The sequence below is a fragment of the Grampus griseus genome (assembly GCF_964374135.1).
Source record: "Grampus griseus genome assembly, chromosome: 1".
Classification (NCBI taxonomy): Eukaryota; Metazoa; Chordata; class Mammalia; order Artiodactyla; family Delphinidae; genus Grampus; species Grampus griseus.
The window spans coordinates 49,721,417-49,733,575 of NC_139017.1; the positions used below are offsets into that span (position 1 = coordinate 49,721,417).

The 12,159-nt window shown below is 49.4% G+C and overlaps 1 protein-coding gene across 2 annotated transcripts in view; it reads left to right on the forward strand.

Annotated features, from left to right (window-relative positions):
* The window catches only part of STYXL2 (serine/threonine/tyrosine interacting like 2), a 34,616-nt gene extending 27,569 nt beyond the window's left edge, over positions 1-7,047 (forward strand). For both annotated transcript variants that reach the window (XM_082649653.1, XM_082649652.1), the window contains exon 6: positions 3,697-7,047. In XM_082649653.1, the coding sequence (XP_082505779.1) occupies positions 3,697-6,515 (2,819 nt within the window). In that variant the 3' untranslated portion in view covers positions 6,516-7,047. The remainder of the gene's footprint in view (positions 1-3,696) is intronic.
* Positions 7,048-12,159: the final 5,112 nt, after the last annotated feature.

Genomic DNA, 12,159 nt, shown 5'->3' on the forward strand with positions numbered 1-12,159 from the left:
TGCCGGGTGCTGGCGGCCACTTCTCGGCCGAACGAGGGAAGCCATAGCCGCGGCAACCGGCCGGCGGGGCTCGAGCAGCATCCCGGGCGAGTGAGGCGGCTCGCAGAGCCGAAACGCATCCCCAGAAGCGGGCGAAGCTGCCCGGAGGGTGGCGGCGTGGCAGGGAGGCGGCGGGCTGGGCGTCCAAGAGCTGCGAGGCCGGAGCAGGCAAGTGTCCTGTCTCGGGGAGAGGGAGACGGCAGCACTCCCTCCAGGGCAGGTTCTCCCCGCGACCCAAAGCGGTGCCGCAGGGCCTGCGGGCGAGCGCAGCAGCTCTGCCGGGTCGATCGGGTGGTCCTCATCACCTGCCCGGCCGGTGCGTTCAGCAGACCATCTCCTCTTCCCTTGCTGCTATCAGCTGCCTTCAGGCTCACCCTCCCTAGTCTCCGCACCCCTGCGAGGCAGGGAAAGGACGGCATATACTTTACAGTGGTTGTAGCCTTTGTGGGCACTTCCTACCCCGGGGCAGACAGCTGTCACCATCTCTGGAATTAATCTCCTGAGCCTTAGTTTCTGTGGTTTTTCTCCACTCTAGGACGCTTCCGAGTCAGTTCTTAACAAGGAGGAAGGCAAAACATACCCCTGGCTCTGAGCATTTTACATAATAATCACAATGACCCCTTGAGAAGGTATTTACCTTTTGCAAATTGGGAAATCCCGCTCATCAGGTTAAGTGATGGCCACCATGAAATAATTAAGATTCCTTTGATCTCCAGTAAGTAGAAAGCATCTGAAACTACTTAACAAAATGCAACAAAAGCATTAATTACAGCAATACAAGGAGAAATCCAAAGACAGGAAGGTGGCCCCAGGATGGTCTGGAACAAGGACTGGACAGCCTCAGGACTCTTGGTTCCATCACTGCTTTCTACCTCAGAGAGCATGGCCCACCACAGGCCTGACAATAACCGCTAACTTCCTGCCTCAGTTCCATTTCCACGTTCCCTGGAGAGAAAATTTGTGTGTCAGACTCTGGTCCTTTGTCTACCCTAAATTCTATCCACAGTGGCAAGGGGGGTGGCTTCTGGGCAAGTACTTCTCATTTTCCCGGGGTGCAGAGAGGGGGAAAGTTCTCAGGAAAAGCAGAATTATGAATTGGGAGGATACAAAACAAATGCCTGCCATATAAAGGCATACTGAGAGTGTGAGAGAACTGGAACCCGGCCTTACTCAAGTCCAGGGCTCTCTCCACTAGCTGTACTCTTCAAATCTTTAAGCACAGACCACCACCCCCACGTCCCCCCCGCCATCAGCCCTGCTGCTAATCAAGATGGCAACTGCAAATTAGAAAAAAGACCACCTTCCTCAAGCCATTTTACTGCTGGGGAGTTTTCATCATAACCAAACAAATCAACTTTGACTTCAAAGTTAAAGGCGTCCCCTCGAGTTGTGTCAAGCATAAGCTATACATTAGGGTGGCCTTGTGCCTAACAGAGAAAATAAAAAAATCCTTTCGTTGCTCTGGGTGCATTGGGGGGGGGGGGCCCAAGTCTGACCCACCCAGCTCTCCCCTGTCCCTCAGGCTGCCCCTGACATTCTTCAGAGGAATCCCAGGTGTAAGGAACATAGCACGGAAAAGCATGGCACCCCAACCTGGCCTCCACCAGACTGAGTCTAATTGTATTTGATGCCCTTATGAGGAAGCCTAGCTGCCTGTGTCCTGAAGTGTCCTGAAGTGAGCTGGCCTAGTAACCACCTCCAGAAGAAGTGAATGAGACCTTGGTACTAATTGTAGTAAATTGTGACCTGGTCGGCCAGTTAAAAGGGGATCCTTGCTGAGGGACAGCTGAGCCCTGAGCTGGAGGAGGGAGGGGATAAGACATTGAATCTGTAGATGCTCTTTTAGTGGCTTTGATTCTGCTTGCTTACCTCCCCCTAGTGGCTGCTGGCCCTTGGCATTAAGGCCTTTCAGCATTATTGGACCTCAGGGCCCTCAAGTCTTGCCTTGGTCTCTGCCTTCTATGTGACAAAGACATGGTCTTAACTGGTACTAAGATATAATAATAGAAGTCACCCCCAGCCCATATTGTAAAATAGGACTCTTAACTGATTTAACAAATATCCCCGAAGACTGTTGACAAATAGATTGATGACAGCCTGGAGGGAGATCTCTAGCGGTCCCAGTGTGCATTTTAAACAGTCATAGAATGAAGGCATGTTTGTCATGTTTATGAAGGATGCAAAGCAGAGGGGGAGGCTGGGGAATAACTGATCTATTAAATGGTAGAATTGAGACTGGCAAAAGCTTCTGTTAGCCTATAAGAACAGGCTATAACTACCAAAAACATCAATAGGAATTTGTAGAGTTATCTTTATGTTTTAAGAATGCTGCAAGATAAGAGAGACATGGCTTGATAGCAGTTTTTTTAGAAGGCTTTATAGGTTTCAATTGATAAAAAAGATAATTTGAGTTCACTGTGTGATATATCCACCCACATTGCAAGCTCAGATGGCATCAGTGAAGACCCAGTGCCCAGAAAAAGAGTGGCGAGGGGCCCACTCTACTCTGTATGGGTCAGTCCAAACCTGAAATATCTTGCTCCGTACTGACACAACTTCCTTAGGAATAAAACTGTTAAATTCAAGTTTGACCTAAAGAGAGTGGCAAGTATAGTAATGGAACATGAAAAAATGTTTGACTAATGATTGAAAGACCTAGAATAGCGAGGAAAAGAAAAAAGAAAAAGAAAAAAAAAAAACTCTAGTGAAGAATATGATCGTGATTTTCTTAAAGATTTTTGTATTGAGATTCCCTGGTGGCGCAGCGGTTGAGAGTCCGCCTGCCGATGCAGGGGACACGGGTTCGTGCCCTGGTCTGGGAGGATCCCACATGCCGTGGAGCGGCTGGGCCCGTGAGCCATGGCCACTGAGCCTGCGCGTCCGGAGCCTGTGCTCCGCAACGGGAGAGGCCACAGCAGTGAGAGGCCCGCGTACCGCAAAAAAAAAAAAAAAAGATTTTTGTATTAAAGATCTGATTCATACAGATATATTTATTATTTACCTTTGTATGTCAAAGCAGGAACACTGGATGCCTGTTACAGAAAGTTATCCTTTGCCCTAACATGTGAAAGAATTTTCAAAAAATTAGAATGACATAAATATGGAATGAGAAGGGTGTGTGTGTGTCTGTCTGTCTGTCTATCTGTCTAAGATACTGAGCTCTCTGTCCCTGGAAGCATCTGGCAGAGTCTGGATGATGGGTTATCCAGCATCAAGGAAGTTGTCAAAGGAATTCTCAAGGGACTTGTGGTCCTTTCCAGCACTGAGATTCTACTTCTCTATGATTCATTCATCCTAGGCTCATTCCTTTTCTTCTCTATTCTTTTATTTTTCCTCCTTCTGATGCTCAGTCTGGTGGAGAGAAAGTGCACTCCAGTGTTTCAAGAATGGGGACAGTGGTTAGTTCCTTTTTTCCCCACCCACTCCCCACTCCCTGCTGTGTTCAGAAAATGCGGAAAATGTTTCCTCAAGCACAGGGCAGTGTCAGTGCTCTGTGTGACATCTGTAATATGGGGACAATGATTCCTGTGCCTCATGGGACTTAAGCATGGATGAATATGAGATGCCAAGGAAACATATTAAATCCAGCACATCAAAACAGCTCTTAAAAAAAATACAAGTGCCGTTACATCACTATCTCTTGTGTTTTCTTCTCAGGGAAAGTCCTGGTCAGCAGTGAAATGGGCATCAGCCGCTCAGCAGTGCTGGTGGTCGCCTACCTGATGATCTTCCACAATATGACCATCCTGGAGGCCTTGATGACCGTGCGCAAGAAGCGGGCCATCTACCCCAACGACGGCTTCCTGAAGCAGCTCCGGGAGCTCAACGAGAAGCTGATGGAGGAGAGAGAAGAGGACTTCGGCAGGGAGGGTGGAGAAGAGGAGGCGGAGGAGGGCGAGGACGCAGGGAGCACGGTTGGGGCCAGAGTGCACGCCCTCACCGTGGAAGAGGAGGATGACGCCACCAGTCACCTGAGTAGCTCCTCCTTGGGGGAGGCCAGCCGAGCCTCCAAGCCCCTCACCCTCATCGATGAAGAAGAGGAGGAGAAACTCTACGAGGCGTGGAAGAAGGGGCAGGGTCTCCCCACAGGCAAGGTCCCCCAGGGCGGGGACGACAGGCGCTCAGCCTCCTCCGGCCAGAGTGAGCAGGAGCCCGAGAATGAGGATTTGGAGAGAATCGTCAGGGAGTGGCAGAGCCGAAATGAGAGGTACCAGGCAGAGGGGCACCGGAAGTGGAGTAGGGAGGAGGAAGAGGAGGAGGAGGGTGACGACGGCTCCTTTGTGAGCAGAAGACGGAGGCACGCGACGAGTGAGAGCAGCACCTCCGACAGTGTGAGCAGCCACGACATCCGGGTCCTGAAGCAGCAGCTGGAGACGAGCCTGAACCGAGGCGGGAGACGCCGCTCTGACTCGGTGTCCACGGAGAGCACCTGGGACACGTGGAACCAGAGGCTACTGGAGATTGAGAAGGAGGCTTCGCAGAGGTACCACTCCAGGAGCAAGAGAGAGGAAGGAGACGCCAGCCCGGAGGTGGGGAGCGGGGCACGGGAGGATGACGAGGAGAGTGTGTCCTCTGAGGCCAGCTCCTTCTATAACTTCTGCCACAGGAACAAGGACAAGCTCACTGCCCTGGAAAGGTGGAAGATCAAGAGAATCCAATTTGGATTTCACAAGAAAGACTCGGAGGCAGGAGACGGCAGCAGTGAGCAACGTGCAGAGGAGGCCGAGGGGGAGAAGAAGAACCTCTCTGACGTCAACCTATCCGCCTACCAGGCCTGGAAGCTGAAGCACCAGAAGGTGGGCAGTGAGAACAAGGAGGAGGTGCTGGAGCTCAGCAAGGGAGAAGACTCGGCCTTGGCCAAGAAGAGGCAACGGAGGCTGGAGCTGCTGGAGAGGAGCAGGCAGACACTGGAGGAGAGCCAGTCCATGGGAAGCTGGGAGGCAGATAGCTCGGCTGCCAGCGGAAGCATCCCCCTGTCTGCATTCTGGTCCGCAGCCCCCTCAGTCAGTGCTGGTGGGGACACAGGGTCGGTGCTCAGTGCCCAAAGCCACAGCTCCCATCCCTGTCAGGCCCTAAGCAATGCAGGGGGATGCTCGGCCTCCGCCCCCACCACACCTCTACCTAACCTGCCAGTGGGGCCCGGAGACACCATTTCCATTGCCAGCATTCAGAACTGGATTGTCAACGTAGTCAGCGAAACTCTCACCCAGAAGCAAAATGAAGGGCTGCTGTTGTCCCGCTCACCATCTGTTGCAAGCATGAAGGTGGCACCAGCAGCCAGCTGCCTGGGGGATGACCAAGTCTCCATGCTTAGTGGCCAGAGCAACTCCTCCCTGGGCGGCTGCCTGCTCCCTCAAAGCCAGGCAAGACCCAGCTCCGACACGCAGTCCATGCTGTCCACCCACATCACACGGAGCTCAAGAGCTGAAGGTACTGGAAGCAAAGTGAGGGGGACCAGCAAGCCCATCTGTAGCCTCTTTGCTGACAGTGTTGACCTAAAGGAGCTTGGCCGGAAGGAGAAGGAGATGCAAACAGAGCTGAGGGAGAAGATGTCTGAGTACAAAATGGAGAAGCTGGCCTCTGACAACAAACGCAGCTCTCTTTTCAAGAAGAAGAAGGTCAAGGAAGATGAGGATGATGACGTGGGTGATAGGGATGAGGACACTGACAGTGCCATAGGGAGCTTCCGGTATTCTTCCCGCAGTGATTCCCAGAAACCCGAAACAGACACCTCCTCCTCCCTGGCTGTCTCTGATAGTTATGGAAGTGGCAGCAGAGCTGGAAAAGAGATGGAGAGCAGTATTAATAAGTGGCTCAGTGGCCTTAGGACAGAGGAAAAGTCTCCTCCCCAAAGTGATTGGTCTGGAACCTCCAGGGGGAAGTGCACCAGATCTTCCCTGCTCCGGGAGACGGAGTCTAAGTCCTCCAGTTACAAGTTCTCCAAATCCCGGTCAGAGGAGCAAGACACCTCCTCCTACCATGAGGCCAATGGCAACTCCGTAAGAAGCACTTCACGGTTCTCTGCTTCCTCCACCAGGGAGGGCAGAGAGATGCACACGTTCTCCAGGTCCATGTTCAGTGAGACCTCAAGCTCCCGAGAGGAAAGCCCAGAGCCCTACTTTTTCCGCCGGACCCCTGAGCCCTCTGAAGGGGATGAGTCCCCAGAACCACAGCGTCCGAATTGGGCCAGACCCAGGGACTGGGAAGATGTGGAAGAGTCATCCAAGTCAGATTTTTCTGAATTTGGAGCCAAGAGGAAATTCACCCAGAGCTTCATGAGGTCTGAAGAGGAGGGAGAGAAGGAGAGGACGGAAAAGAGAGAGGAAGGGAGGTTTGCTTCAGGGCGGCGGTCCCAGTATCGGAGAAGCACTGACAGGGAGGAGGAGGAAGAAATGGACGATGAAGCCATCATTGCTGCCTGGAGACGCCGGCAAGAAGAAACCAGGACTAAGCTGCAGAGAAGGAGGGAGGATTAAGCTGGGCAAAGTGGATCTGGGAGAGACTGAGAACACAGGGAGAGGCCATACGGCTTAGCACAGGGCTCAGGGCATACATTGCCACAGCCCATCAAGAGACAAGGTTGTGGAGAGGATCATATGGAGGGGCAGAAGTGAAATGAGAGGTACCAGGCAGAAGGGCACTGGATGTGGTGTAGGGAGGAAGCAGAGAAGGAGGAGAAGAGACATAAATGTAAGGTCCAAATGAGGGACAAGCTGACACCATTTCTGTTGCCCAGTGTCCTCTAAGCTTTGGTGCTTTACTTATATATTTGATTTTGTTCATCACAGACTAGAAAGATGAGCTTGCAAAGGCACTGTAGTTTGTTGGAGACTCCAGCTTACATCCAGGGAGGCTGTGAATACGTGACATGGTTCTATATGTAGAGGTTCTATTATGAGGCCCAGGAAAGCTATCCTGTGGCACGTCTCACCTCTCCCAGCAATGCTGAGTTCCGGTTGTTTCTTTTCAATGTTTTGGATCTCCATTAAATTGATATGTTGTCAAATATTTCTTCTTCATTCTGGTCACTTTTAGCTCTTTGGATATTAGCAGAAACCCAATTTAAAAGACAGATGTGTTACCATGAGCCAGCCTCACCTTGTGCTGCAAAAGCTGTGTCTCCAGAAAATACCGTTATCACCTAATTATGAAAAATAATAACCAAGTATTTAGTTTAGGATACAGTGCAGTGGGAAGACACTAGGGGGACCCTTGAGAGTAACAGAGGGAACTCAAGAAAGAGAGAACAGGTGAGAGTGGCAAGCTAAAGGTAGAGAGTCCCTCTGGAATGGCAGGAAAAAAAAGCAAACCATGAGGGAGACAAGAAAAGAAGCCCAGTACAGGGAGATGGAGATGTATCTTTATGAAATCTTGTGGTCATCCTTGCTCTTCATTCCCTGGAGGATCATTGGACAATGCAGTGGGCAGTCAACTTGATCCTTCCCTGCACTCTGGATGGGCTAAGTTGGTGAGATTTCCTTACCTTTTGTTCTCAAGGGTTTCCACCCCTCCAAACACAGGTTGAATTGCCGAAGCAAGAGGCATATTTTGGGCACCTACCTCAAACACTGATGGACTCATTTCTATAGTTCCTTTCAAGCTGCAGCATCTTGCAGGATTCGAAAACAGGCACATGCCATGCAGGGGTCCAAGACGTCTTGATCAGTCAAAAAAATCTAATTCATGAGACAAAGTTGGAAGGGCAGGAGATAAGGAGGAATCCACCAATGGGATGAATTGTATGTGATCACTAAAACCTTAGTTTCATGGGACATGGAGATGATGCATCCTTTCTATGTGGATTAGTTAACATTACACATTGCAATGAGCACAAAGATACTAAGACAAAAGGAGCAGACTTGAGCTCAAATCCAGACCTGAACATTAGCTGCTGTCCAACTAACTGAATTAATTTGCTCACCTTCCCTCTAACACTTCAGCCTGAAGTTCAGTTGCTGATGGAACTCATCTCCCCTGCATTGGCTGAGGCCTTTAAAAAAAACACTGCTTTAAGTGTTTAAGGCCTTTAAGGCTGAGGCCTTAAAAAAAACACTGCTCAGCCTTTGTCCCATTTGCCCCTTTGCTTCTTCCTTTGCTCATTTTACGTTAGTCAGCCTTAGTCCCTAGTTTCCATGCTCAACAAGTCATTCTCATCATTCAAGATGGCGCTATCCTCATAGGCCCACTGCAAAAAGGCTGGTTGTGGCCCGTTTTATCTTCTGGGTGAGCTCAAGTCTTCCTCTCTCATTTCATCCCTACAGGGAAGTTTCTGATACAGGCACAATCACTTGAGCGTCTATTCTAGAAGGTTGATCTTCTGGAGAGAGGATTGAGAATATCCCTGGGACAACAGCTCTCTTTTTCTTTTCCTGATTTTCTTACCTTGAATTATCTTGCAATTTGACCATCAATATTTAGAGAGCCAAGTTCAGGGACCAAATTAACTGACAGGCCAGCTGAGCAGCTGCCCCCAGTGCCCATACATAAGGATCCAATTAACACAGCTCTCTACACATGTCTTTTTTTCTAACCTAACTGGAAAATAAATAAATTGATCTCAATCATATCAAGAAATTTTAAAAAATTCCTAGTCAATCCTAACTAATAGCCCACTGAATGGAAGTTGAACAAACATGTGAAGCATCTTGGTTTGAAGAGTCACCCCATTGTTCTCCAGACCTGAATTTGAGCCTGGTGGAAACAGACCAAGGAGACCACCTAGTCTGCTTTTACTTGAGCTCATAGGCTAGAAGGGCAACACTTGGTCCACATGGTCCATATGTGGACTAGCTCAAAGAAGGAAACCCAAGAGGGGTCAGGGTCAAGACCTAGAGAAAGGCTTTTGCTTACTGTGTCTCCAAGGATAGCTCCTTCGGGATCCTGTGCTCAGGGAGGTGTCTGCCTGAGAGTTCAGGATTCTGAATTCAGCGTATTCCTGGAGTCCAGACTACATCTTGGTAAACCACATCAGTGGAAATTTTATGAGTTATAATGAGCTTGAAGGAATAGCTGGGATTTGAAGTATTAAGATCCCAACTATGACTTCTGAATTAGACCTAACCTAGCATGATAGGTTGCACTTCAGCCTTCTAGTCTCTGAATGACATTAAAAGGTAGGCCTTGTGTCAGTAAAGATCTCAGTAGATGATACCCAAAGTGGTAACTGACAAGAGTTCAATGGAGGAACTATTTACAGAGGCATGGGCAGGGTTAAGGGATCAAAAAGGAACAGCAAAGCACCCAGGTACTAGAATAGTGAGATATTGATACCACTCTAGGACTGAGGGGGCAAAGTGACGGAGCTGTTTGCAGAGCCCAGCAAGAGCCATAACCGTGGGAGGAGGGCCACCTGGCAACCTGGCAGGGGAGTGAGGAGAATGAATACCACGACCTCTCTCTCCTCCTAAATATTGATCTCACGCTAGTAACTTTCATTGGCCAAACCTAACTGGAATCCAGCGGGTGGGAGAGCCCAGTAGTCTGGAGAACAAAAAGTGGATTGGGAGGGGCAAAGAGAGAATTACCAGCACAGAGGTTAATACATTTAAATGGAAAGGCCATCTCAGTAGAGCCTTTCCAATGATGTTTTAAATGACTGGAACAATGTGCACTGAACACAAGATCCACTCTTAAGAATTAATTAACGACTGGAATGTGGTTTTAGCTATGCAAAACCAACTAATAGAGTCAGTGATTTTGTTTTACAGGAAAGAAAAGGAGGAGACAGATCTGAATCAATGGCCTTCATCTACCTCTGAGTTATATGAAAAGCTCACTAAGAGACTTCCATGATAGGGGCAGAATAGTGTACAGAAAGGGGCCCCACAAGAGTGGAAATCCTGCACAGGATGCGGAGGTTGGTAGTAAGAGAGAGAGAACACATTTTTTTTAACCTCCAAGGTGAGGCCCTAGAGGGGAAATGAAGTCATGGAGTCTGTGAAAAAAAATAAGGTGGATCCAAAGCACCCCCGCAGGAAGCAGGAGACACACCCAGATTAGGTAATTCAGAAAGGAATCTCGTAAAGGAGCCATTTACAGAGGTGTGGGCAGGATGGAGAGGTATAGTGTGTACCCCAGGGTTAGGGGTTAGATCCCTGGGCCTAAAGAGGCAAGAGCTGTTACTAGACCCCTAGAGACAGAGGGGCCTGTGCAGAGGGGTCAGTCTCACAAAAGCTGAGACCTTTGGTCTAGGGAGCCAGGCTGACAGGACCCCATAGGAAAGGAGCCAGAGAACTTCAGCCTCCAGCCTCCTGCCGCCACCCGGCCATCCCCAGAAACAACCCAGAGGGAAGGGAGCTGGTGCCTGCAGTCCATGTAGGTCACAGAGGAGGGTGGGGAAGGATGGACCATGGATCTGACAAGGCAGACAGAAGATACGCAATAACAGGGGCAAAATTTCAAGCCAGGGCACCAGTTATCGTGTGGTATATTGTTGACACTGGGTTACAAAGACTCTGCTTTTAGTGATTGGAATATTACCAGAAGAGGGCATATGAATTTCTCTGGACTCCCTGAAACCTTTATCCCTGGTGTTATTAACCAATGACAGTGAAATAACTTCTTGCCACAACCTGCCTAAAACATGCCAAACAGGGTTGCCTTTGTGAGAAGAATCTTGAATGCACATTTCTACCTACTCTTAGGATCATCTACTCCTATGAGCTTTGGTTCAGGGCGTATGTTTTAAAGCACTATTTTCTGCGTCAGCTCCTGCCGCTATGCAGGATGCCTGCCATCTCTTTCAGGTGCCAACCAGAAATCAACTCCCCATCCCCGCCACACACACACTCACGAGGAAATTTCATGTAAAATCTGTATTTTAAGTAACACCATCCCGCCCAAATACCTGCCAAATTAGTATAAATACATCCATGTGCATGTGAAGGTAATCAGTTTTATTTTTATAGCTTCCAAACGCCACCACTGTCATTTTTGGACATCGTGGCCCCAGCTAGCATCTGTGAGCATCTGTGCACGCAGATCAGCTGCTGCAGCAGCTGAGCCTCCCCACCGCCAGCCATTCAGTCACCTGGATCCTGGGTGGATGTGGTGTCTCAGAGCGGGTGGCAGATCCACTTGGTTCAGCTTCACGTGTCTCTAAGTTCCTGGAGGCAGAAGCTGGATTCAGCTTTGGTGGCAACTCTGACAAGTGGCCACAACCAATAATTCAATTCAATTTAGCTCAGTTTGATAAACATTTCTTGAATGCCAGTCTTGTACCAACACTGCCCCAGGGCACTATGCTATCGAGAGCATGCTACCTGAAGTAATGGAAGATAGAGACAATCTCAAGTAAGAGAGGGTCCTAAGTCCCTCATGAGAAAGGATTTTTGAAAAATTGCCCAGGTTAGAGAACTATCAAGGCACCTGGGTCCAAGCTTAGTAGCCTGCTAGGTATATCGGAAGAACACCAACCACTGAATCTTGAAAGCTCACAGCCAGCTTTGACACCTCCTTTCCCTCGTCCCTCAGCCAGGTGATTCTGCTTTTTGCATTTGCTTTCTTCATTCCATTATCACCACCACCTTTCCAAACCGGGACTCTTATTCAGCACCTGGCGATTGCAGCCTCATTTCCTCTCCATCTAGTCTAGAACCCAATTAATCTTCAGGTTCACAGTTCTGGTTCTTTATATTCTTCTGCTTAAAAATTTTAATGGCTCCCTATTGCCTATGAAATGAAGTTAAAATTTCTTCCCTTGGTATTCAAGGGCCGCCTTCCCCTCCACTTCCAGCCCTATCCATCATTCCCTTCATGTACCACACCTTCCACCTCTGTGGGAAGAGCACTCCATTTCGTACATTCCTCTGTGCCCTTTCTCAGGCTTTCCCCTCTGCCTCGGGCTCCCCCACTGCCCTCTCCATGCTTAGACAACCCACCCTCCGAGGTTCTCCTCTATCAAACCTCTTTTAGCCACCCTGGACGCATAAGTTTCTTCCTCCTCTGTAATCACACAGCATTTTGTTTGCAACTGTCTTTGGCACTTACCACAGTCTGCCTTTTATTATAGGAATTTGGTACATAAGGTTAAGAATGTCAGGGCTTCCCCTGGTGGCGCAGTGGTTGAGAGTCCGCCTGCTGATGCAGGGGACACGGGCACGTGCCCCGGTCCGGGAAGAT